Here is a 26,495-nt window from a genome sequence, read left to right on the forward strand (position 1 = left end):
GCACAGACACTGGCTGCACAGGTAACTGAAATTTGGGAGGTGGTGATAAAATAAGGAGGACTGGGCTGAAAGTCTGCTTAAGAAGTCATCAAACAGCCTCATTTTCATCCCCACCCATTCCATACGGCAGGTTGATGGCACCTCCTCCACCTTGGCAAGCAATGGGCGGTTTATATTTTAGAGAGGATAACACGGAGGGCTCTCTGGATTGGGGGTCTCAGGTATATGGCAGAATAAAGGCATTTCCAGGCACGTATGCTTTGTCAGGAAGCTAACAGACGGTATGTACCATTAAATTTAAGAAGAAAGGAGAACAGAGGATACAGGAAGAAGGAAGGCAGTAAGACTAGATATGCATATTGGATGCTGAGAACCCTCCAGACCTCATTTCTCTCTTGACTCCCAGAAACATGGCAGCGGGGCCTATACCTTCCAAGCAACAGACTGGCAATCTAAGCAGCCCAAGAGAGAGGAGCTAAAGATACAGGCTATTTCAAAGCCTAGCCACGCCACCCTCAGAATCCTCCATTAGCATGTTAGGCACCTCTCTTAATATAAACAGATAAACCAGCATTTCTAGACAGATGGGGAAAGTCTTTAACATGAAAAATAGATATTAAAACATACCAAGAGATAAAAGCAACTCGGAGGATATAGGAAACTATTTAAGATAAAGAAAAAGAAAACCTCTAAATCAAAAATATCAATAATCTCAGAAAGATATGATACTGCAACCATGAACAAGAACAGGATAGCAGAGAAAAAGGATCACTCAGAGGAAAAAACGTTCTTATAAATTAAATACATAAGAAGAGAGATTTAAAAATTTACTGGAAACGTTAGAAGGTCAAATTAAGGAAACTGCTCAGAAAGCAGAACAAAACACAAAGAGATGGAAAATAGGAGAGAAAATGTATGGAAGTCAGATGACCATTCCAGGAGGTCACATATCCAACTGTGAATTCCAGCAACAGAAAAAGTAACCACTTAACTAACACAAGAAGTTTCCCCAGAACTCAAGGACTTGGATTTCCAGATTAGAAAGACCCACTTAATTATGCCCAGTACAACAGATGGGAAACAGACCCATTCCAAGGTACATCATTAGGAAATTTCAGAATAAGGGGGACAAAAAGATATCAAGAGCTTCCTGAGAGAGAAAATATGTCATCCACAAAGGATAAGGATCACATCTGACTCTCAACAGCGACCCTGCATGGAGCCACAAATCCCAAATCCTGAAGGAAAACGTTTCCAGTCTGTACCTCTGCACCAAACAACAGATCTCATGTACGGGCAGACATTTTCAGACAGGCAAGGACTCCTGTGCCCCCTTCTCAGGAGGGACCAGAGGGTGTGTCTCACTAAAACACAGGTGTGAAAGCAGGGAGCCATGGGACCCAGGACACAGATCCAGCCGAGGACAGAAGCAGGACATCCCTAGGACTGCATCCCTCCAGTCTGGGGAGAGTCCTTCTGAAAAATCAAACTGATTGCCTTGTGAGGAAATTCAAATGGTTGGTAAAGAGCCTGGGATTGAATTTAAAAACAAATACATTGAAAACAAAGCATAGGACAAGACAAGAATTTTAAATCTAGAGAAAACAGTTTGCACAGAAATGGAAGAGAATCATGGTATGTTTCATGGCTCGGGTATGAACAGTGCATTTACAGTCGTGACTATTTAAACCCTGAGGACTGATCTAATTAAAATTATGATAAAATTGGAGGAAAGGGAGGTTGGAAAGGTTATGTGTATAAGGCAGAAATTGGAAAAACAAGGAGATTTAACATTTAACATGGATAATGCTTAAACCTGAAAAATCAAGGAGATATTTAAGCATGCTATTTAGAGATATGGCAGTAATCACCAAAAAATTTTAACTTTGTTAAAAATTAACACATTTAAAAAAGCCTCCCGTCCAACATAAAAGGCTGCTACTGTGATACATTTTTATCATACTCTCTTTTGACCCTTCTCCCCTGGGGACCCCTCAATTGTGTTTATTTTAATGCTTAAGAATATCACCTTTAATCAGGTCTTTTACCCTCCCATACAACTTCAGGAGAGAGTCAACATATGTTTTCTCATTCTTTAGAGTGACTAGTTCATTCTTTCTGAGACTCAGCACTTCCTTCATAGCGTGTTTTTTCTCATGGGCTGGAAGACTTGTACTCTCTGAAAAAAAAGAAAAGGAAACCAAGAGAACACACAAACATTCGCTTGTGGCAAGACATTTCTTCCACCCACATGAACATGCCCCACGTGCTGAGCTATGTGGAGGGTGACGCAGGGGGCTGCGTGCAGGGCCACTCCAAGACGTCCCCGTGTCAGCAGCATGGAATAAAAACAGCCAGTGCTCTGACACAGTCAGTATTTTATCACTTTCCCATTATTTTCCTAAGGATTAGAAGCCATCGCCTGTCAACTTCCTGGCGAGAAGAGCCGCTAATCATAAAGACGACAAAGATCGCCCCTCTACAAGACACACAGGCAAACACAGACGCTTCTTATCGTCTAACCCCTCATGAGCCTGAAGTCCACATCTCAACTTACTTAACTGCCAGATGTCAAGGAACTGATTTGTGTGTTTTATGATCAGCTCCAGTTGTCCAACTAAAATCGCTCCACTGACGAGGTCATTAGTAACTTTTCTGAACACAGAGTCAGCAGTGGCCATCAACTTCTTCCCTTCATCGGTAATATTTTCTAATATTTTCTCATTGATTCCTGATCAAGTTAAGAACAGAGTTAAAACGGTGGGCACCCCACTTCCTTCCCATGTTATTGAATTCCCAGTAACTTCCTCATTGCTCTGACCCAACTTCCATACAATAAAGCAGAGTCATTCCGTGTTTCCAGATGTGCTTCTCACATCCCTCGATTCTGCTTTGCCCAGGAGGTTTACATCTCACCCAAATTCATCTCCCAAAGGACTTCCTTCTTCATGAAGACGATTCCTCAAATGACCCAAGTCAGCCAGGAGAACCACGTTTCTCAGTTATTTTAAACCTGTGCCCTCTTCAGTATACTGAATATCTTTCTTAAACTAGACATCACCGCCTTTAAAATCTCCCATCTTGAGAACGCTTAGAGAGAAATAAACTGCACTAGGGATGCACTGACACCCCGTGAGGGTTATCTACGTGGTCTTAAGGAGGCATCTTCACAGCACATGGAAACAAGATAAACATCAGTGTAATGGCTATACTCTACACATCTTGGCTATCTTGCAAAATTTTGAATGTGAATTTTAGGATCAATTTAGAGGGCAAAATTTTCAAACATACTTAACCACCAGAAGGTTTCTCTCCCAGTCATACTAGGGTCATACAGTTGCATCATGCCATTAAAAGCAAATAAAAAAGCTTTATTCACAATTGCAAAATCTTGGAAGTATCCAAGATGTTCTTCAGTAGGTGAATGGACAAACTGTGGTCCATTCACATAATGGAACATTATTCAGTGGTAAAAAGAAGTGAGGTATGAAAAGGAACCTTCAATGCATGTTGCTAGGCGAAGAAGCCAATCTGAAAAGGTTACAGAGTGTGTGATTCCAACCATATCACTTTCTGCAAAAGGCACAACTGTAGAAGAGGGGAGAGGGGAGGGATGAACAGGTGGAACACAAGGTTTTAGGGCAGTGAAACTATTCGGTATGATACGGTAATAGTGGATGCACATCATTAAACATTTGTCAAAACCCGCAGAAAGTACCAGAGTAAACCCAATGTAAACATTGGTCTTTAGTTATTAATAACATATCAATACTGGCTCATCAGTTATAACAATTGTACCACACTGAAGCAAGACATTAATAATAGAGGAAACTCTGTGTGTGGAGGGGCTAAATATGGGAAATCTCTGTACTTTCTGCTCAATTTTTCTATCAACTTAAAACTGCTCTAAAATATAAGGTCTATTAATTTAAAAGACACAAATGTAATATTTTCAAATGAGTAGTTTTTAATCATTACATAGGAATTCCACATCAATCTTCTTATTTTATCGCTACAACAACCCTGCCATTGAAGAAACTTAGCTTTTTGTTTTAAGGCTGTCCCAGTAATTTGATGAAACTGAGACGCAAAATAATCTAACTGTGGTGCTTTTCCACTAGATCTGAATCTAACGACTCACACATAAACCTGAATATAATGTTTTTAGGGAAATACACATCTCCCCCTCTTTGGTCACAAACGCTTGGGTCATGGAATGTACGGGTGGAAAAATCAGGCAGTACTTAGTTTTTGCTAAGGTCACCAGTATTGGATCGGACATTTATATGGATCTCAGAACAACAAAGAGAGGGTTTTAGACTCAGACACACTTGGGTTTTGATTTCAGTTCTTAACACTTATTCTTGGCAAGACCTTGGGTAAGTCCTATTACATTCTCCACCTCAGTTTCTTTGTCTGAGGACCCTCAGGACCACTTCAAGTATAAGACATCAGCATGGTAGCTGGTGTTCAGCAGCTATTCTATGAATGGTGGCTTTCAGTGTTAGCTCTCAATTACAATACAGGATACTATGAACCTTCCTGGGTCCTTCCATCCAAGCTGCTTCTTTTGGCAAACATCAACCCATTCGAACTGACTCACAGGTCAAATACTCTGCCCTACCCTTGGGTCAGGAGGCACCACTGGACAGAGCACATGTTCCCAGCACCCTCTGTGAACGTACCGTACAACTTGAAGAGATGATTGATTTCTGGCCAAGTGAGCAGGTGATTCAAAACCTCACCTAAGTCATCTACAAATTCCCCTCTACTTCTCGGCCAGGACTTAGTGATCACAGCAGACACAAGGGTGCCACATTTCCTCAAGTCTTTATAAGAGATTTTCTCAAGGATACTGGTCTGAGACTACAAGAAAATGAATAAAGAGAGGAATATTTAGAAGGTTTTTCTGGTTGGTTTGTTTTTGAATAACAGAAGTAAATTACCCACCCAACAGCATTTCAGAAACCCCTCATAACTACTTTTACAAAGCCTCAAAAAAACCAATTGTAAATAAAATGCTTAACTTTTCTTAGGGCATGTCCATTTTCCTGTGCACTGTCTCCGTAAGTGATGAACACTGGGGATGCGGAAACAGGTACCGACAGACAGATACAGACACAACCCACAAGTCACCCCTCTTTCCTCTGGCTCAATGCCAGTTTCTACATTTTTCCTGGGACTTTCACATTATGAAAAACATCAAACATAATACAAGTAAACCATTAATACTGGTATCCTTTGTATTCCTAACTGTAATTCTTGTAAAGCTGCCTACAAACAACACATAAATTTTAATTCTCTTTCTAAGTGAATTGATAAAATCTTTTCAACTTCATACATTTTTCTTCCATAATGCTTTGCTAACCTTTGGGGTCTTCTACTGCATGCTAAGCAAGTGTTATTAGCAAGCAATAAAACAAAGGCTGGGTAGGTGGCAATGATAATAATGGGGCATTTAGGAGCAGCCTGTGAGATTTCTGGAGGTCACCCGTGAACTGCTATGATACCATGCAGTAGCAGGAAGCTGAGTGGCATTTCAAGGAGTGGGTACAGGGTACTGGATTTCAGGCTGGGGAGGGGGATGCCCAGAGCCCATTCTTTGCATCGGTGTGGGGTCTCAGAACCAGCGGCACTTAATAGCCTTTAGTTGATGAAGACAGAAGGCAGGTGGGAACCCAAACGCAATTCCTGAGTGGGAAAGGTTGTTCACCTGGCAGATCAAGCTCACGGCTTCAATGGCACACATCTCAAAGCGTTTCGACACACTGTCTTCTGCACCTGCAGCATCCCAGTTAGTGTTACAGAAGGCAGAGATCTGGGAGAGAGGCTTCTCCTGCAAGACGGGAAGATGAGGGTGTGATAGGTTTGGGGTGCTGCCCTCTCAGACACTATGGAATGAAAACACTCTAGTAATTTTCACTTTCCTACTACTGTATCAGCTCCCTATTATTTTGACCTTCTTCCCATCCCATGCTAAGCATGTCCTCCCTGCCTCTAACCATTAGACCAACAAGGCAAAAATTCAAACAAGACCAAGAAGGCTAAAATTCCCACTTTGCAGAAAAAGCATCCGGCACAGCAGCTTGCAAAAGCAGGTAAATTTGGAAAAAAAAAAAAAAAAAAAAAAAGGCTTCTCTGGTGGCGCAGTGGCTGTCAATCTGCCTGCCAGTACGGGGGACATGGATTCAAGCTCTGGTCCGGGAAGATTCCCACATGCCGCAGAGCAACTGAGCCCATGCGCCACAACTACTGAGCCTGCACTCTAGATCTTGCAAGCCACATCTAGTGAGCCTGCGTGCCACATCTACCGAGACTGCGTGCCACAACTACTGAAGCCCACACGCCTAGAGGCTGTGCTCTGCAACAAGAGAAGCCACCGCAATAAGAAGCTCGCACATCGCAACGAAGAGTAGTCCTCGCTCGCTGCAACTAGAGAAGGCCTGCGCAGCAATGAAGACCCAACGCAGCCAAAAATAAATAAAATAAATGTATAACAAAAATATAAATTTTTAAAATTAATTAATTAAAAGAGGTTTCTTCTTTGCTTCTCTTTTCCTAAAAAGATCCATTTAACAGTTACGTAGAAAACCCTCATATCCTGTTTTTTAAAACCCGAATTTTCTAGGGTCACAGGCCTTAATTAAAAATGAGGAGCAATTTTGTGTTGTCCCCACTTGTCACTGGGTTTAATAAGGCTCTTGTCACCAACAGGCCACTTAGAGCCACAGCATATAGGGTTAGTGCCAATTAGAACCCCATGCATGCTGAGGGTTCCCCTGGTGCCCAGACCTTGTGCCCTTATTCTTCTCTGGAATACCATCTGCGGTCAAACTGTTAAGGCTGACTCAGAAATCATATGACAGAGTCATATGAACCCCATGCCCTGTCCATTCAAATGCAGTCATCACGTGTCTTGGTTGCTTCTCACGGTCTGGTTTTACCGACTTCCAAAAAGAACATCCCCCGACTTTCGGTACCTGTTTGAGCCTCCCTTCCATGTCCCCCAGCAAGGATTCCTTCCAGCCATGCTCTGCAGGGAAGTTTATTTCCACCAGTCGCCTCCAGACCTGCAAAACCCACAGGTAAGGGACAGCCACTAAGACACCTACAGATGCCACAGTGGAATTCTGTGAAGGAGGATGATAATGCACAGCGCTTCAGAGACACCTGGGTTCTGACTCATCTTTGTCAACGGTCTGCTGTGTCACTGGTGTGTCAGGGCAACCCACCTTAGCCTTACAAAACGAAGGGTCCTGACTGGGACAGGTCATCTCTACAGTCTCTTCCACTGTGTAACTGGTTTTTAACCTGACAGGATTTCCCTCCATTGTTTTATTTCAAAAAATTTCAAACTTAACAGAAAGTTGCAATGATAGCACAAGGACACTCATGTACCTTCAGCTAGACTCCCCAGTGTTTAAAGCGACTGCTTTATCTCTTTCTCTTTTGTGCTCCCTTTAGTCTCTCTAGAAATAGGCATTTTCTCTGCTGAACCATCGGAAGGAAGTTGCAGACGTCATGTCCCTTGGCCCATAAGTCCTGGGCAGGCATCCCCAACACCATGTCCCTTCTGCTACACATGGTAGTACAGGTGTCACTCTGAGGCCAGTTCACATGGGTGTGACCTTTCTCGAGGAAGGGTCCATGTCCACATTTCTCTCATTGTCCACAGGTGTCCTTCCTGACTGTTTGGGTCATGGATCCAACTGACGGACACACACTGCATTTAGTTACCATGTCTCTTTTCTAGAAGAGTTCTCTGGCCTTTTCTGTTTTCCTTTCTGTTATGATGATGACAAAGTTTTTTCTTTTCCATTATGGTTTACTACAGGATATTGAACATAGTTCCCTGTGCTATACAGTTGGGCCTTGTTGTTTACCTATTTTATATATTAGTAGTTTGTATCTGTTAATCCCAAACTCCTAATTTATCCCTCCCAGACCCCCTTTCCCTTTTGGTAACCACAAGTCTGTTCTCTACGTCTGTGAGTCTGTCTCTGTTTAGTAAATACGTTCATTTGTGTTGTATTTTACATCCCACATGTAAGTGACAGCATATGGTATTTGTCTTTCTCTGTCTGATTTACTCCACCTAATACGATAATCTCTAATATGATAATCCTCTTCTGGTCATTACTCATTGTGATACTCCAATTGCCTCAGATTTGGATAGTGGGAACCCCTGCAAGCTAGCTTCTGTCTCCTTTTTTTAAAAATGTAATAATTTTAGATGTACAGAAATACTGCAGAGATAGTATGGAGAGTTCCAGATACTCTCAGCCCAATTTCCCCGAGTGCTAACACGTTACGTAGCCATAGTACGTAATGCTAAGTAATTAGCATTGCTAGATTACCACGAACAAAACCACTGGCTTTATTTGGATTTCACCACTGTTTTCCCATGAACATCCTTTTACCATCCAGTATCTAACCTAGGATATCACCTTGGATCTAGTCCTGTCTCCTTGTGACATGTCACCACTCGACTTCAAGCACTTCTACTTTCTGGCAATACAAGGTGTTTCAGGCTGGCCTTTCACTTCTTCAGCCCCACCTCTAGAATCTGCTGTTCCTTCCAGAAGCACAGGTTTGGGGGGTTTTTGTTTTTGTTTTGGTTTGTTTTTTAGGGGAAATGACATTTAGAAGCCATGACTAGGGCTCTGGGTGTGCTCACGGACCTCGGTGTCACAATCCCGAGGCCCTTTCAGTGGATGGAGTCAGGAACTGTTGTTGCTTTTTATTTTTTTAATTTTTAAAATATTTATTTTTGGCTGTGATGGGTCTTCGTTGCCGTGCACGGGCTTTCTCTAGTTGCAGCGAGCAGGAGCTACACTTTGTTGCAGTGCACAGCTTCTCATTGTGGTGACTTCTCTTGTTGCGGAGCACAGGCTCTAGACACGTGGGCTTCAATAGTGTGGCTCGCGGGCTCTAGAGTGCAGGCTCAGTAGTTGTGGTGCAGGGGCTCAGCTGCTTCACGGATGTAGGATCTTCCTGGACCAGGGCTTGAACCCATGTCCCCTGCATTGGCAGGCGGACTCCCAACCACTGTGCTACCAGGGAAGCCCCTGTTGTTGCTATTTATTTATTATACAGCAGGTTCTTATTCGTTATCGACTTTATACATATTAGTGTATATATCTCAATACCAATCTCCCAATTCATCCCACCACCACCACCACCCCACCCCCGCTTCCCCCCTTGGTGTCCATACGTTTGTTCTCTACATCTGTGTCTATTTCTGCCTTGCAAACCAGTTCATCTGTACCATTTTTCTAGATTCCACATATATGTGTTAATATACGATATTTGTTTTTCTCTTTCTGACTTACTTCACTCTGTATGACAGCCTCTATGTCCATCCATGTCTTTACAAACGACCCAATTTCGTTCCTTTTTATGGCAGAGTAATATTCCATCGTATATATGCACCACATCTTCTTTATCCATTTGTCTGTCGATGGGCATTTAGGTTGCTTCCATGACCTGGCTATTGTAACTAGTGCTGCAATGAACATTGCGATGCATGTGTCTTTTTGAATTATGGTTTTCTCTGGGTATATGCCCAGTAGTGGGATTGCTGGGCCATATGGTAATTCTATTTTTAGTTCTTTAAGGAAGATCCATACTGTTCTCCATAGTGGCTGTATCAACTTACATTTCCACCAACAGCGCAAGAGGGTTCCCTTTTCTCCACACCCTCTCCAGCATTTGTTGTTTGTAGATTTTCTGATGAAGCCCATTCTAACTGGCGTGAGGTGATACTCATTGTAGTTTTGATTTGCATTTCTCTAATCATTAGTGATGTTGAGCAGCTTTTCATGTGCTTCTTGGCCATCTGTATGTCTTCTTTGGAGAAATGTCTATTTAGGTCTTGTGCCCATTTTTTGATTGGGTTGTTTGTTTTTTTTTAATATTGAGCTGCATGAGCTGTTTATGTATCTTGGAGATTAATCCTTTGTCCATTGACTCGTTTGCAAATATTTTCTCCCATTCTGAGGGTTGTGTTTTCGTCTTGTTTATAGTTTCCTTCGCTGTGCAAAAGATTTTAAGTTTCATTAGGTCCTATTTGTTTATTTTTGTTTTTATTTCCATTACTCTAGGAGGTGGGTCAAAAAAGATCTTGCTGTGATTTATGTCAAACAGTGTTCTTCCTATGTTTTCCTCTAAGAGTTTATAGTGTCCGGTCTTACATTTAGGTCTCGAATCCATTTTGAGTTTATTTTTGTGTATGGTGTTAGGGAGTATTCTAATTTCATTCTTTTACATGTAGCTGTCCAGTTTTCCCAGCACCACTTATTAAAGAGACTGTCTTTTCTCCATTGTATATCCTTGCATCCTGTGTCATGGATTAGTTGACCATAGTTGCATGGGTTTATCTCTGGGCTTTCTATCCTGTTCCATTGATCTATATTTCTGTTTTTGTGCCAGTACCATATTGTCTTGATTACTGGAGCTTTGTAGTATGGTTTGAAGTCAGGCAGTCTGATTCCTCCAGCTCCATTTTTTTTCCTCAAGATTGATTTGGCTATTCGGGGTCTTTTGTGTCTCCATACAAATTTTAAGATTTTTTGTTCTAGTTCTGTAAAAAATGCCATTGGTATTTGATAGGGATTGCATTGAATCTGTAGACTGCTTTGGGTAGTATAGTCATTTTCACAATATTGATTCTTCCAGTCCAAAAACATGGTATATTTCTCCATCTGTGTGTGTCATTTTTGATTTCTTTCATCAGTGTCTCATAGTTTTATTAGTACAGGTCTTTTACCTGTTGTTGCCTTTTAAATCATGAGTTCACACTATACCTCTAGCTCCTTCCAAACCACAGACCTCCTCCTCTCTCCCCTGGTCCACACATCCCTCCTCCAGTAAGAAAGAACCTGGGCTTCCAACAGCAGCAACCTGTGTCCATCTGCTCAGCCTTAGAGTACACACAACATAGCTCCAGACTTGTTACACCCATTCCACTGCCAACAACAAAACTTCTAAACGAAGTTCAAGATGTATGTATGTTTTCCTTGTTTTGACCTTAGACTCTGTCCTGGTGAGGGTGAGGGTGAGTGGTCAGAGTTCTGGGCTCTGGATTAATGATCTTCTCTCCTCTGTGTAGATAGGTAGTAAGTTTGAAGAAGTCTGAGATGGAGTGAGAGTCATTTGTCTCTGTTCATGCACAGTCTCAGCTCTGTGATTTTATAATGACTCCATTAAAGTATCCCTGGAAGGCAACAGCCTATTGAAGTCTGGTTTGATGACGTCAGAGGGCCATTTGGTTGGTTTGCTTATATCACTTTCTAGAACTTTGTCCTGGAGCCAACAGTCTTTAGGCCCTCCCTCTTCCTCCTCAGTGGCACAAGATTCTGTCCACAACTCTGTTTCTGGAAGCCCTCCCTGCCTCCCAACATTTTGGAACTGATTTCCAGTTTCCTCACATTCAGACGCCACTCTGCCCAGTTTTCCTTTCAAGTAGCTCTTGCTTCCGTCTTATTCTTCTACTTTCAACATCATAAACCTGACTCATAACCTCAGCACTGGATCAGACTCGAATGGCCCTCCCCGCCAGCCCAACAAGGTCTGTCCTCACCATTCAGCAGTCTCACCATCGGTGTGGGGACCATGGCCCACCCACCAGGGTGCCCGTGCCCTTGGGTCCTGTTAGGGGAGCAGCTGCCCATTCTGCAAACAAGACCCACTGGGTTCCCTGTACTCGGCAGGGCTTACCTTAATCTCCTCGCAGTAAGTGAAGGTGACAGAAAACGTATACTCGGTCCGGAACACGCCCTTTTGAAAAATTCTCTGAAGCCAAGATCTTGTAGCGGCGAGAGTCCCCTGGAAGACTGTTTTTACTGAATTCTTCTTTCCAGTTTCATTTCCCTGTCCTCCTGCTGAATCCTGTCACCACAAGTGAGAGACAGAGAGTTTAATTGTCCCTGCGCTGTGGACCCAAAGGATCGTCCAGATGCCACTCCCTTCCCCCCTGCACACCCGACACCACCTGTGCGCTCAGACTCACCGGCCCGGCCAGAGCCTGCGCATTCATAGCACTTTCATTTCCCCAGAGCATTTCGGCTTCACTCTGGGTGGGCAGCATGGGGGGACGAGGCAGGAGAAGGAGTGGCATGGATGCCCCATCAAATGACCCCAGGCAACTGTTAACAGAGGCAACTCTGCCTCGCCAATGCACAGACTTCCTGGGCTCCGAGCCGAGGAAGAGCTGACAAGCTTCCTCTGGACAGGGTGCAAAGGAGGCACCCAGGGCTCAGAGCTTCCAGCAGTTCAGAGAAGCCGAGCTAGTGTAAACCCTGCCCCTCAGTGACATGTTTGGTCTGCGGGCCAGGAGGTAAACCCACGTCCCCAACCACTGGTGCTCTTTCCTTGAGGTTCTCCCTTCATTCCCTCTCCCTGAAAAGCCCCTTTTCCCCGGGGTCAAAGGCTCTAAGGATGCCTCCCTCCCTCTCTCCCTCTCCTTCTCACCAGAAGCACCTTTACCACAAAGCAGATACAGCCCAGCCATCAGCCCCACTTAGAGGCCTCTCCCAGTTCTGTGTGTGTTTCCTTTTGCTTCAACTGAGCCCCTCAAATTGTGTAAGTGTCAGGACCCCCCAAAACTGGATCTGTTGGTGTCACTCCCTCCCTCCAGAGATGCCTGGCCCAAGGGCTAAAGACGCGGTGGCGAGGCAGCTGCCCAAGGAGCTGACAGCACAGTCAGTAACCAGGGCAAGTGCCAAGATGAGAAAGCACAAGCTATTTTCAAGGCACATAAAGGGTGCTGTACCCAGCCTGGTGGGGGCAGTTCTTCCCTGAAAGATTCGGGGAGCTCTGGGCAGCATGGGAGTGGTGGGCTGGGGTACAGGTGTGACGGGAGCATAGCACTCAGGATGTGGGTGGCAAGGGCCAGCGACAGTTCTGAGCTGAAAGCAGGACATGCTGACCCATGTGGAACATCCCCGCATGGTGCAGCAGCTTCTAGAATAATCTGGAAGCTTTAGCAGGGTGTGCATGCCATCTGTGATCTGGCATTGCCTAGATCTCAGCTCCATCTCCAGGCACACTAGGCTACCTGTGGGTCCTCTGGAGCAGCGTGTTCCTCTCCTCCCTGACACTGCACGGGCTGCTCTCTCGCCCTGTGGGAACGTCAGCCCCTCCAAAGGCCCTTTGTTCCCAGGGCACCTGATCAACACTCCAGCTTAGCATTAAGCCACCGTGCTGCAATTATGTGCTCACAGGATGGTCCCCCTCCTACGCACCCCTGCTGCCAGGGACCTGTCTTCTCCATCTGGGTGTCCCCTGCACCCAGCACAGATGATGGACGTAAGTGAATAACCCAAGTCTGAAAATCTACTCTAGAACCTTCAGCTTTGCTCCTTGTTTTTCTCGATCTGATGTCCTATCAATCCTATCAACCCTTTATGTCAGCATGCAACCAAAAGCTTTGCAAAAACTCTTCATATACTTTGGTTTTATTTAATTTCAGTTCTGCAAAGCTTTCTGCTTTTACGGCACAGGTAGAGTATTTGGATCAGACCGTGGATTACACTAATCTGAGATCCCAACCAACATTTAAGATAGTTATTTCTACAGGAACATATACCCTAAATAACTGACACATTTCAAATTTCTTGAACACGGTTTATCTAGGCGTTGGCACCTGCCTATGATGGTTTAAATAATACCCACTTCAGGAGAAAGCAATCACCTTACCAATAATGTTTATTTTTAAATGTATCCTTGGTATTTTAAAGAAGAAAAACGAAAAGGAACAAGTTAAAACATATACTTAATTATTTTATATCACTAACGTCCCAGTTCTGACGTGTCAAATGCTTAACCAATAAATGGTCGATCTAAATATGAAATCATCTATCACCTTCACGTGGAAGCTCAAACTCAAGCTGGTGAAGATCACACAACAATGGGAAAATATAAGCTGCGCACAACAAGCAACGTCATGGATGGAACTCAGAGATGTCACGTCAAGTGAAGAAAGCCAGACACAAAAAGGAAAGAGTTCAAAGATGGGCAAAACTAATCCGTGGTGGTAGAGATCAGGAGAGTGGTTACCTCTGGGAGGTGTGGAGCGAGGGGGGACAGAGCTCTGGGATGTCCCTACAGCTTGATGAGGGAGATGGAGCCTGTGTGGAAAGGCTCTAAGGTGGGCACTTAGGTGTGTGGACCTCGCTACTGTATTTGAGTTTCAGTGAACAGGAATAAAGCTCAGGTGGGAAAGGCTAGGCATGAATATGCATTTAGGTGGGGAGGTCCTTGCCTGAAGTCCCAGCCACTTGCAGAGCTCTTGAATTAGCCCAGTCACAGCTGATACTCTACACTTGAGATCCTGCACTGCCTCCTTCCCTCCAACGCAAGCCCTGGAGAGCAAGCACGCAGACCCTAGTTCACCAAAATAGCCTCGATGCACAGAACAAAACCTGGCATCAAGTAGGTACTGACAAATATCTGATGACACAATCAGCCACTCTGTGTCATTCCAGCAATCCTAGAATTAGCCTATCTCCTTTTTGAACGGAGGATGCTTCAGGTTCCATAGCTCTCCTGGGTACAACATTACGTGTACGTGTTCCACTTACCACTAGAAGTTTAAGTATAATAATTCTGCAAACAATCTCAGCAGATAAGGCAGGCATCTCATAAAACGTGTATTCTTTTGTTATTCTGCAGGTAGTTTCGTGAAGTTTCAGGCACACAGTCAAGTAGGACTGTATCAAGGGCTCCTCAAGAATCCTACCCCACAAAGAGTTGAAAGAAATCAATGAAGTAATTTAGGAGGAATGAGAAAACAGTACCCCTTATCCATGACGAGTTCCTTCCCTTTAAAACACCTACAAGGAAGGCGTGTACTTGATCCCATATAGGTTAACATCCAGGACATTTCCATCTATCTTGAAGTTGGGATTAAGATAAAAAGGAAACAAAGTCCTTTTGGTTTGCCTCCATGGTCTGACCTATTTTAACAAAAGCAAGTTAAACTATTTCCAAGTGTATTCCTTTGTTTGAAAAAAATCTTAGGGATGCATATTACCAAAGATTCAAATACCATATCAATTTTTTTAAAAATCAGGAAGATACAGGGAGGGAGAAAGAGAAAGAAATGCTAGAAGAATATATCCTGGGATACCCTGTGCATGAAATCTCTTCCCGCTCCGCATGGACTTGCTTTACTGGTTGACACATGACCAGAGCTGAGAGTTAGGGAGTCGATCAGAGTGGGGTTTAGAAGGCAGCATGAGAAAGGAATTACCTGGGGCAATTCTGTAATACACAGAATTAGGTGGGGTCCCTGAAGCCCCAGGTGCTTGATGTTAATGAAGACCTGACACCCCCACCTCCATCCTGAACACCCTACTAATTCAGATGAGGTGATCCTGGCAGTGCTCCAAGAATCTCAGAAAATACCTTCTCTCCCACAGGTACATTTCTATTGTTCTGCATTCGGTACACTGTGCCTTCTGGGTATCAGAGGTCACACAAATTTGCAGGAGCAAATAATCTCAGATGATTATGGAAAGCTAACTTTGATTGTTATTTTCAACTTCCCTGACTTGTAAAAAAAATTTGAAGACTAAATGCTGATGACATGTAGGATGCAAGCATGAATATGTAATATGATGGTGATCACTTAAAAATAAATGACAAAAATGCACAGGAAAAAGGACCAGATGGAAATAAACCAAAATCTTAGCAGCTGATTTCTATGCTTTTCCCTTTTTTAAAAAGTGGGATGATTACATTAATACCTTGAAAACAGTAGTGGGATATATATTAATTTATGACCTTCCATAATGACAGCAAACATGGGATACAGCCAGTCAGTAGGCGATAACCGTGTGCAGGAGAGAGACTACACTTTACTTTTCTACTTACTTTTCCCGAAACATATCCAGGAGGTGCAACAGCATTTCAAAAGTACTCTTAATACTCTAGGGTGGCGAAGAAAAGAAAAAAAAGAGAGGATTTAATCATGACACCACCATCTTTGCTAAAACAGACCCCCCAAAATCCAACATAAATAGGACATAATAATCAATTATTTCCTTTCTATAAACAAATTTTAAGGGGTTCAAATACTAATCTTATACCTTCTACAAATAAAACTCAGGATTTAAAATTATACCATTTTGGGGACTTCCCTGGTGGTCCAGTGGTTAAGAATCCACCTTCCAATGCAGGGGATGGAGGTTCGATCCCTGGTTGGGGAACTAAGATCCCACATGCCACAGGGCAACTAAGCCCACGCCACAACTACTGAGCTCACGTGCCACAACTAGGGAGAAGCCTGTGCGCTGCAACAAAGAGCCCGCACGCAGCAACAAAAGATCCTGCATGCCGCAACTAAGACCCAAAGTAGCCAAAAATAAATAAATATTTTTTTAAAAATAAAATAATACCATTTTATCCACCCCCAAAATGGGAAAGGACAGAGAGCAATTAGGAAGTGGACCAATACTCAGAATAACTTCTAGCCCTGCCCTGCACAATCACACATACCCAAAGGCTACTGTTTTATTGAGTTCTATTTACTGAAACAGAATAACTCAAGTAAACCAACACTTTACCCTATGAAATACTGACCCCTCCTGGTTCTCTTTTTTCTAAATGCTTTACTCTGTCAGGTTTTCAGAAAAGGAGAATCACACATTCTGACTGATTCGGTTTTGATCTGCTTTTGCTAAGCAAGGACTCAAGAGCCGATTCCAGACAACAAACCTGGGAATTTCTGTTGGAGATTTCCTCAAGTCCTTCAAGCCGGTACCAAGTCCCTAGAAGACAGTCCAGGATACGAGCGGGTGAGTAACTCAGGTAGTCAGTGAGGTCTTCCATGTAATGAACCAAGTTACTCAGAGGGAGCAAACTGAACCAGGATCGGAACAGATACTCATCCACATTTAGCAAATGCCTGTTCTTTCCCATTAGCTGGAGTAATCGTTTCCTATATAAGGGAAAATTGGAACAGAAAAAAAGGGCAACAGTGAGATCAGTAAAACAGACCAAGTTAGTTAAAATTATGTTAGAAGGGACCTGAAAAGTTCTGATTTCAAAAATGATTTAAATGCTAAGAACTCAATCAAATGAGAAGTAAACAATAATATATTAAGGATTCAGCAACATGGATGAACTCTGAGGACATGATGCTCAGTTAAATCAGCCACTTACAAAAGGACAAATACTCTGATTCCACTTATGTGAGGTCCCTAGAGGAGCCCGATTCATAGAGACAGACAGTAGAGTGGTGGGTGCCAGGGGCTGGTGGTGAGGGAGGGAGTAGACAGTTGTTGTTTAATGGGGACACAGTTTCAGTTTTACAAGATGAAAAGTTCTGGAGACGGATGGGGGTGACAGTTGCATAACAATGTGAATGTACTTAATGCCACTGAAGCGTACACTGAAAATGATTAAAATGGTAAATTGTAGGTTAGGTATATTTTATCACAATAATAAAAGAATCCACCCCAAATTAAGCACTTTCCAGCTTTACTGAGATACAACTGGCATATGACGCTGTGTTACGGTTAAGGTTAAATGTGTTGATTTGATACTCTTTCTTATTGCAAAATGATTACCACCATAGCATTACTTGATAGCTACACCCATTGTGTCATATAGTTACCATTTCTTTTCTGTGGTGAAAACATTTAAAAGTTGCTACTCTCTTAGCTTACTGTAAGTAAACAATACAGTATTATTAACTATAGTTAACATGCTGTACATTAGCTCCCCAGAACTAATTTCTCTTCAGAGTACTGAAGTCTGTACTCTTTGACCAACATCTCCCCTTTTCCCCACCTCCCAGCCCCTGGTAATCACCATTCTACTCTCTGCTTCTGTGAGTTTGACTTTTTTACATTTCACATATAAGTGATATCATACAGTATTTGCCTTTATCTATCTGACTTATCTCACTAAGCATAATGCCCTCAAGGTCCATCCATGTGTTGCAAGTGGCAGGATTCCCTTTTTTTTGTGGCTGAATAATACTGCATCATATATGCATATATATGATGATATACACAAGTATATATACATCATATATATGTATACACACACACATATACACACCACTGCTTCTTTATTTGTTCATTTGTTGATGGACACGTAGGTTGCTTCCACATCTTGCCTATTGTGAATAATGCTGCAATGAACACAGGGGTACAGATATCTCTTCGAGATACTTATTTCATTTCCTTGGGCGACATACCCACAAGTAGGACTGCTGGCAATCCTATGGCAATCCTATGGCAGTTCTTTTTTTAACTTTTGATACTGTCTTCCATTGTGGGTGCAATAATTTATGAACTAAGCATGTTGATGCGTGAATAAGCAAGTGTCCTGGATCAAACAGTCTATGCAAACCCAGTCCGGGGAAGGTCTTTAAATTATGCTGTTCTGTAACACTGTCCTGGAGACCCGAAAAGATGACAATGGGAAAGTAAATACAGCCGAGTGCCACAGAAGCGACAGAGGCTACGCGAAACATATGGATGGATAAAGCTTCACTATATACTAAAGGCCACTTTTGCCTAAAAGACACGATCTTTAAGACCAATGCTAATGTTTGTCATTCTCCAGCTAAATTTCTTCTAGATAGTCAGTCTTCTAGATAAATGCCCCTTGAAGGGCAATTTAAAATATATATAATTATATAAATAATCTTAATTTGGCTTTAATTTCAAAACGTTCCAATAATAGTGAAGAAGAAATAATTCAGCTCACTCACTATTTCAATCCCTAAAAACCTATAGGCTAGATCCTATTGGATTAGGGGCGGGGAGGGCAGATGAGAGACTTGGAATAGTTTCTTTGACAAAAAACAAAGTAAATGGGGGATGTTATCTGTGCTTGGAAATAAGTGTTAGTATTAATTTTTTTGTACTGAATTTGTATTTTTTATTTAGCTTTTGTACTTAAATTTGATTTACCATTTTTCTTTTATGGATTGTGCTTTCTGTGTCTCCTCTAAGAAATCTTTCCTTGCCTCAAAATAGTACTTCACTACCTCAAGATGTGCACCTACAATGCGCAAAGCCTCTGACCTGTGAAATTCTACTTTCAGGAATTTATCTTGAGGAAATAATTGGACAGGGAAAATTACAAAGAAGTGCATCAAAGCATGCTTACAAAGCGAAAGTGCAGAAATAATCCAAGTGTCCAGGCAGAGAGAGCCGGCTAAATCAAATTTGCAACACTAAGCAGTCATTACAAAAGTAGGTATATATTTACTGGCAAAAAAAATCGTTCACAATATACTGTTAAATGAAAAAAAGAAGGTTGGAAAACACGATAAAACAGAATCAATAATCTATCATAGAGGCAGGGCAGGGGGGAATTGCATGAAACCAGACAAAAGGTGCAAACTTCCAGATATAAGATAAATAAATGCTACAGATATAACATACAACATGATAAATATAATGAACACTGCTCTGTGTTACATATGAAAGCTGTTCAGAGAGGAAATCCTAAGAGTTCTCATCGCAAGGGAGAAACTTTTTTTCTCTTTCTTTAATTTTGCACCTATGAGATAATAATAGACGTTCACTAAACTTACCGTTGGTCATCATTTTGTGATGTAAGTCAAATCATTATGCTGTACACCTTAAACTTATACAGTGCTATAGGTCAATTATATCTCAATAAAACTGTAAGAAAAATAAAGAAAAATACATAATCTATCTTTTGTGGTTGATTTTTTTTTTTTTTTTTTTTTTGCAGTACGCAGGCCTCTCACTGTTGTGGCCTCTCCGTTGCGGAGCACAGGCTCCGGACGCGCAGGCTCAGCGGCCATGGCTCACGGGCCCAGCCGCTCCGCAGCATGTGGGATCTTCCCGGACCGGGACATGAACCCGTGTCCCCTGCATCGGCAGGCGGACTCTCAACCACTGCGCCACCAGTGGCTCATGGGCTCTAGAGCATAGCCTCAGTAGTTGTGGTGCATGGGCTTAGTTGCTCCAAGGCATGTATCTTCCCAGACCAGGGTTCGAACCCGTGTCCCCTGCACTGGCAGGTGGATTCTTAACCACTGAGCCACCAGGGAAATCCCCTAAAATCTTTAAAGAAGTAATTTAAAAAGAAGTGATACATTACTTCCATCACTAAAAGCAGGAATGAGTGGGTACTAAAAGTCCACTGGAGATCTTGGAAGCACAGTTATGATTCCAAGTAAGTGCAGGTCTGTAACTTACTGATCTGCTCTTTTTTCCCGAAACTCAGAGAAGGAGATGCCTTCAAGGGCTGCCCAGGTGTCCTCGGGCTGCACGCCTGAGTCCTGGGCTGGTGAGGACAGGTCCATGCAGTGGTGCAGCACAGGCAGGGTACACACCCAGTGGTCAACCTTTCTGTCCATGCACATTTGGCACAGGTTTACCATGGATGCTCGCCAGCTAGAAAGGGAACAGAGATCCCATGTGAGCCCAGCACGGCCAGTGTCAGGCCAGCCCCGGGGGTCCGACACCCACCAGCGAAGGGACAGCTCCTCGCACAGAGCATAAGATAAGAGCGCTCCGGGTGTCTGAGCACAGAGTGACCAGATCAGGGAGAAACCTCAGGGGCCCCCTCGGCACCCCCAAAAAGCATCAGGCACTGAACTGGCCCTTTCGAAGCCCCAGAGCAAACTCCTGGTGGCATCTTTCCATCCTCCTTGACAGTGGAGGAGACAGAGGTTCAGAGAGGCATGTGATCTATGCAAGGCCCCCTGTGCCAGAGCTGTGGCTTGAACCCAGGTCATCTGGCAACAGTAAATCTACATATAAAGCAACTTTTTACATATAAGGAAGGAGCCTATAAATAATACACGGCATGTTCCCTACAATCACAAAACACGGATGTTTCTTAAGACCTGGAAACACTTGTACATTTGCCAGCATTTCTTCTCTCTTTCAAAATGAACGGGGTTTAACTGGGTGTTTTAAATTTGTAAAACCACAAGGCAGGTGTTCCATAAGACTGACTGCTCAGAGAAGGCTGCGCAATATCACCCTAAAGTTCAATTCAAACAGCTCCAGAAAAAAGACCTTGGGACCATCAGAGGGTTCTGGGGCGGCGCCTCCACCCAGTGAAACATGAGTGCCTTCAGGACAGGCCGCGGCCTCCACACCACGAGTGCTCCGGGCCCAGCGCAGTGACACTCTGGCTCGTGAACTGGGCACGGCAACTGCAGAGGCCACGGGGAGGGCACCCACAGTACTTCCACAAACATCCTCAAGTCCGGCTTCGTTGTCTTACCATGACCCCCCCCCAAATACACGCACGTGGGGCTGAGTCATGATACACCTTAAAACTGCTCAAAAGCAGGGTACTCAGGAGAACGTGAATAAGATGAAAACTAGCACATCGGCTAGAAAATGCTAGCGGGACAAACACTGACGTGACAACAGTGAGCAGTAAAGTTACGGCTAGTTTTTATTCCTTGCATGTCTTCGTCCATTCTCTGACAAGCACTTATTTTTATAATCAGATAAAAACCACTAGAGAGCTAGAAAATCTTTACACACACACACACACACACACACACACACACACAGACACACTACCTCTGAGATGTTTCAAGGATGTGGATCAGATCCTTGCGAAGGGCATCCGGTGAACTGGCATTCGAGCAAAGGAGGTAACAGAGTGAGCCCAGGTCACTTTCCGGTAAGAGAAAGTGAAATTTTTCCACTGAGAAAAGGACAATCAGGCCCATTCTCAATTTACTCCTCACTGGGCAGTCTTCAGGCAGAGGGTCCCCACTCATTTCCAGAAATGGTGCCATTTTCTTTGTCAAACATTCCCACAGGTGCTTTCTCACCTGCTCCCAGGAGAAAAGGGAGATACAGAACCATGGCATTGAACCCACCAGAGGTGTCAAGAGCTGCCCATCACTATGCTTACTTCCCCATCAGCTGGGCAGGGAGGCCTCTGTGGAGGGGTCACCCACTGCCTGCCTCCCCACTAAACCCTGAGCATCCCCCTCGCCCTGGGTCTTCGGGAGGTGCCACCACTGGTACGTCCAAAGGCCTCAGCATGATGGAGGGGCTATCAAGTGGGGGGTCCTGAGCCTTGTAAGGATATACTGGTCATCTCAGGTGTGGCTCCAGGTCTGTCTCAAAAATGCCTAAGCCATACCACAGAGAAGGTGGAGATGCAGTGAAGGGCACCAGCTTTCTTGTGGTGGAGGGGAAGGGCAGGTGAGGGGGTGGGACCAGTGGTGGAGGGGGGCAGGTGAGGAGGTGGGACCAGTGGGGGGGGGCAGGTGAGGAGGTGAGACCAGTGGGGGAGGGGGGCAGGTGAGGAGGTGGGACCAGTGGGGGAGGGGGGCAGGTGAGGAGGTGGGACCAGTGGGGGGGGGCAGGTGAGGAGGTGGGAGGAGGAAGAAAATGGGGAGGGCAAAGAATTCCCTAGAGGCGGCACTAGGAGAAAAGGGACTGAAATATCCTGCCCCCATCCACCTGGTCCACTGATTCTAGGGGTCATCTGGCCACTAGGAGGTGGAGTGATGCTGAGTGCCCAGGAGGAAGAGAAGGGAGCTGTTGCTGACACCCCTGAGACCTGGTACCTCCTTCTCTTCGTACTGCAGAGTGCTCCACAGCTGTTCTTCTCCTTCATAGATCATGGGCACCCGAATGACAGAATAAAACTGCTGGAACTGGGTGAAAAAGTTCTTTAAATTGATGGCATTCCAGGTCTCAAGGATGCTGAAGATGCGGTCCAGCATGACCGCAGCCGCGATCTGCTTCCCTTTCACCAAGTTTTTCCTTGTACCATCTGTTAGATAATCCACCAATTTCTGAAACTTCCCAGGGGGCCTCCTACAAATTATATCATCGTACTGGTGCCAGTCTAAGATTAAAAGAGCAATGTTATACTTAGGAGCATCAAAACCCACTAGACCTGGACACTCCACCCTGGAAGGCTGATCTTGACCAGAAGAAATAGGATGAAGGAGCCAAGGAAGGGAAGAAAGACAGGAACGTCACAGAACGTGGTAAACGGAAGGCAGCCAACACTTGCTCCATCCAGGTATCCATCCACAGATAAACAACAGGGGCCCTGGCCCCTGGGTGGAGCACGGCTGTTTAGGACAAGTAACCTGGACACCCTACAGTGAATTGAGTGAGGCACACGATTCAGCTGCCCTGAAAATACTTGAAACATGTCTTTGTCGAACTAGATGGTTCAGCACAATTGGTACATGAGTTCCTTAGAAAATGACCACACAGAGGTCAAAAATTTCGTACTGAAACTGCATCCCTCACTAGCACTTGTGCACCATTTTGGTATGTTACTTGGTGCAAGTGCCCATTTCCTCTGTCCTGGGAGCCGTGGTGCCCACTCCCTGAAGGACGGTACAGGTCACATGGCAGACAAAACAGCCCTTGACATGGGGCAAGGGCTGAACCCATGGCTGCTCTTATAACCAGCTGAAATGATATGAGTACAGACCTAGAAAACCCAGGAAAATCAATTGTCAAATAATTAGAAGGCAAAGAGGTCAGTAAGACACCAGAGGCAACACAAGTGCATAAAAACAGCCATGAAAATCAGGAAGTCCAGCCTCTGAACAGGCCTCCTTCTCCTCACTGTGCAGTCTGCTCTTTGCTGGAAGTCCCCACTCAGCCATCCCTGCCCCATCCTGGCCCTTCCCAGTGATAACTTGGAATCACTGTTTGGATCTGACCTCAGGCATCACCTCCTGTGGAAGCTTTTCCTGCTCCATATGGTGTGGGACACAATGGCTCTCTCTCGGTTTTATAAAAACGCTCTTCCAGACAAAAGGTGAGTGAGAGCTGCTGGCCTGGGATGGCCAGTGCTATGGAGGTGAAGGGAGTGCCAATCAACGTCCTGGGCATGGGATACCCTCGACGCCGGGATGGTGGGACAGGGAGGGACATTAATGGTCTTGGTCTTGAAGAATCTACTAGCAGAAATAAAATATTTAAGTTCCAAACCCCCAGAGAAAAGAGAAAGAAAATCCAAAAGTTAGAAAAAGTACAAAAAAGAACAAGGAAACAAGGTAGAGAGAAAAGACATGATTATTTGTCAAAAGTTGAGTCTTCCACTGACAGTCTCAATTCATGCCAATGGGCTAAATTCACCCATTAAAGATGATTAGATTGGGAATTCCCTGGTGGTCCAGTGGTTAGGACTCCGTGTTTCCACTGCACGGGGCACAGGTTCGATTACCAGTCTGGGAACTAAGATCCAGCAAGCCATGCGGCACGGACAAAAGAAAAAAAAAAAAATGATGATCACATTGAATGGATGGAAAGAAAAAAAAAAACAAACCAACAACAGTCCAGCGAAACAGAGACGGGGCTGCAAGAGTTGAACTTGAGAGCAAACAGCAAGAGTTGGGACAAAAGCAGAGAGGCTAAGAGGGTAGGCAAGGAATGCAGACACAGCAGAATCAGTTTCAGGCAAAACACAGCACAAGGAAAAAGGCACTGGAAGGGATAGAGTGCTCGTGATGGCTGTTTCTGCCACCAGCACACATATCTGCCATCTGGGTCTCCCCCATGTCACAGGGCTGGAGCCCAGAACCTCCATTCTGCCCGCCTTGCCACAGTGGGTTCTACCAATGAGAGCACTCACAGGAGGCTTAGAAGGAGGGAGGGGGGAGGGAAGTCATCTCTCTCTCTGTTTATTGGGACTGATGAAAACTACATTTATTTAAGATAAACCACCACCACACCAAATAAAACAAAGCACAAAACTTCTCTCAATCAACAAGAGTGCCTTCCAGACACTCCTCCCAAATCACCTGCATTGATGATGTCAGGGGCTGGGGCACTTCCCCACCTGGGCTCAAGTAGTGACCTCCAGACTCTCGGAAGCCAACAAAGGCCCTCCCTGGCACTCCCATTAGGCCTTCCATTGGTAACTATGACTGACCTCCTTACTGCTTAAAACTCCTGATTTAACCCAACTCACCAGGGTACCATCTCCCAGGGAGCTCCAATGTCAACCTACCAACAGGGCCTCTAAATAGAACGGCCCACACCAAGAAGTAGGCAGTTTAAGTGCCCGTGCAACAATAAGGAAAAAGCTTTAACATTCATTTTTTTAAAAAGCTTGCAAAGTATAATTATTGAAAAACACTAGAACAATATCACGATTAAGAAAAAAGCATCTGAAAATAATCTGGCAATTCTGAGTTACTCTACAACCTAAAAATCTGTTTAATGATAAACAGCTCATACAACTCAATATCAAAAGACAAACAACCCAATCAAAAAATGGGCAGAAGACCTAAACAGACGTTTATCCAAAGAAGACATACAGATGGCCAACAGGCACATGAAAAGATGCTCAACAGCACTAATTATTAGAGAAATGCAAATCGAAACCACAATAAGGTATCACCTCACACTGGTCAGAATGGCCATCATCAAAAAGTCTACAGATAAATGCTGGAGAGGGTGTAGAGAAAAGGGAACCCTCCTACACTGCTGATGGGAATGTAAATTGGTACAGCCACTATGGAAAATGGTATGGAGGATCCTTAAAAAATTAAAAATAGAGCTACCGTATGATCCAGCAATCCCACTCCTGGGCACATATCCAGAAAAGATGAAAACTCTATTTCGAAAAGATACATGCACACCAACGTTCACTGCAGCATTATTTACAATAGCCAAGACATGAAAGTAACCTAAGTGTCCATCAACAGATGAATGGATAAAGAAAACATTATATATGTGTGTGTGTGTGTGTGATGGAATATTACTCGGCCATTAAAAAAGAACGAAATATTGCCATAGGCAGCAAGTGGATGGACCTAGAGATTATCATATTAAGTGAAGTAAGTCAGACAGAGAAAGAAGAATATTATACGATATCACTTGTATGTGGAATCGAAAAGATAATACAAATGAATTTATTTACAAAACAGAAACAGACTCACAGACAAAGTAAACAAACATGGTTACCAAAGGAGAAAGTGAGGGGGAAAAGGATAAGTTAGGAGTATAGGATTAAGAGATATACACTACTGCATATAAAATAGATAAGCAACAAGGATTTACTGTACAGCACAGGAAACTATATTCAATATCTTATAATAAGCTATAATGGAAAATAATCTGAAAATATATATATATATAACTGAATCACTTTGCTGTACACCTGAAACTAACACAACAGCTAACTATACTTCAATGAAAGAGAGAGAGAGAGAGAGAGAGAGAGAGAGAGAAAGAAAGGAAGGAAGGAAGGAAGGAAGGAAGGAAGGGAAAGAAAATCTTTTTAATGGACTTTAAAATGATTGTCTCTGTGTTGAAAAGCGCATCTCTATCTGGTTTGACAGCTTAAGTACCAGGACCCAGCCAGATAAAATCTGAAGTGACTAAGGCAGTGCTTCTTAAATAAGAGCAAATGGGACCTGCTATCCCAAATCACTACCACCTCCTCCGGCAAGATTAGATCAGCATCAGCTCTTGTCTGATGAGGGGTCACCTCAAGCATGGAAACAGCCAGTTTGGATCATCCAGCAAGTACAGGGAAAAACC

At 43.8% G+C, this 26,495-nt stretch overlaps 1 protein-coding gene across 3 annotated transcripts in view; it reads right to left on the minus strand.

The window, feature by feature from the left end:
* The window catches only part of RNF213 (ring finger protein 213), a 111,684-nt gene that overhangs the window by 56,609 nt on the left and 28,580 nt on the right, over positions 1-26,495 (minus strand). For all 3 annotated transcript variants that reach the window (XM_089901578.1, XM_022589405.2, XM_089901579.1), the window contains 12 exons: positions 22,544-22,827; positions 21,540-21,796; positions 20,193-20,390; positions 16,720-16,942; positions 15,877-15,932; positions 14,583-14,736; positions 11,719-11,889; positions 6,981-7,070; positions 5,714-5,836; positions 4,686-4,866; positions 2,558-2,731; positions 2,030-2,179 (listed from right to left, as the gene is read on the minus strand). In XM_089901578.1, coding sequence (XP_089757704.1) covers positions 2,030-2,179; positions 2,558-2,731; positions 4,686-4,866; positions 5,714-5,836; positions 6,981-7,070; positions 11,719-11,889; positions 14,583-14,736; positions 15,877-15,932; positions 16,720-16,942; positions 20,193-20,390; positions 21,540-21,796; positions 22,544-22,827 — 2,061 coding nt within the window. The remainder of the gene's footprint in view (positions 1-2,029; positions 2,180-2,557; positions 2,732-4,685; positions 4,867-5,713; positions 5,837-6,980; positions 7,071-11,718; positions 11,890-14,582; positions 14,737-15,876; positions 15,933-16,719; positions 16,943-20,192; positions 20,391-21,539; positions 21,797-22,543; positions 22,828-26,495) is intronic.

The sequence above is a fragment of the Delphinapterus leucas genome, chromosome 19 (assembly GCF_059928025.1).
Source record: "Delphinapterus leucas isolate spDelLeu-1000000601 "Yukka" chromosome 19, BTC_Dleu_Yukka2, whole genome shotgun sequence".
NCBI classification, from domain to species: Eukaryota; Metazoa; Chordata; class Mammalia; order Artiodactyla; family Monodontidae; genus Delphinapterus; species Delphinapterus leucas.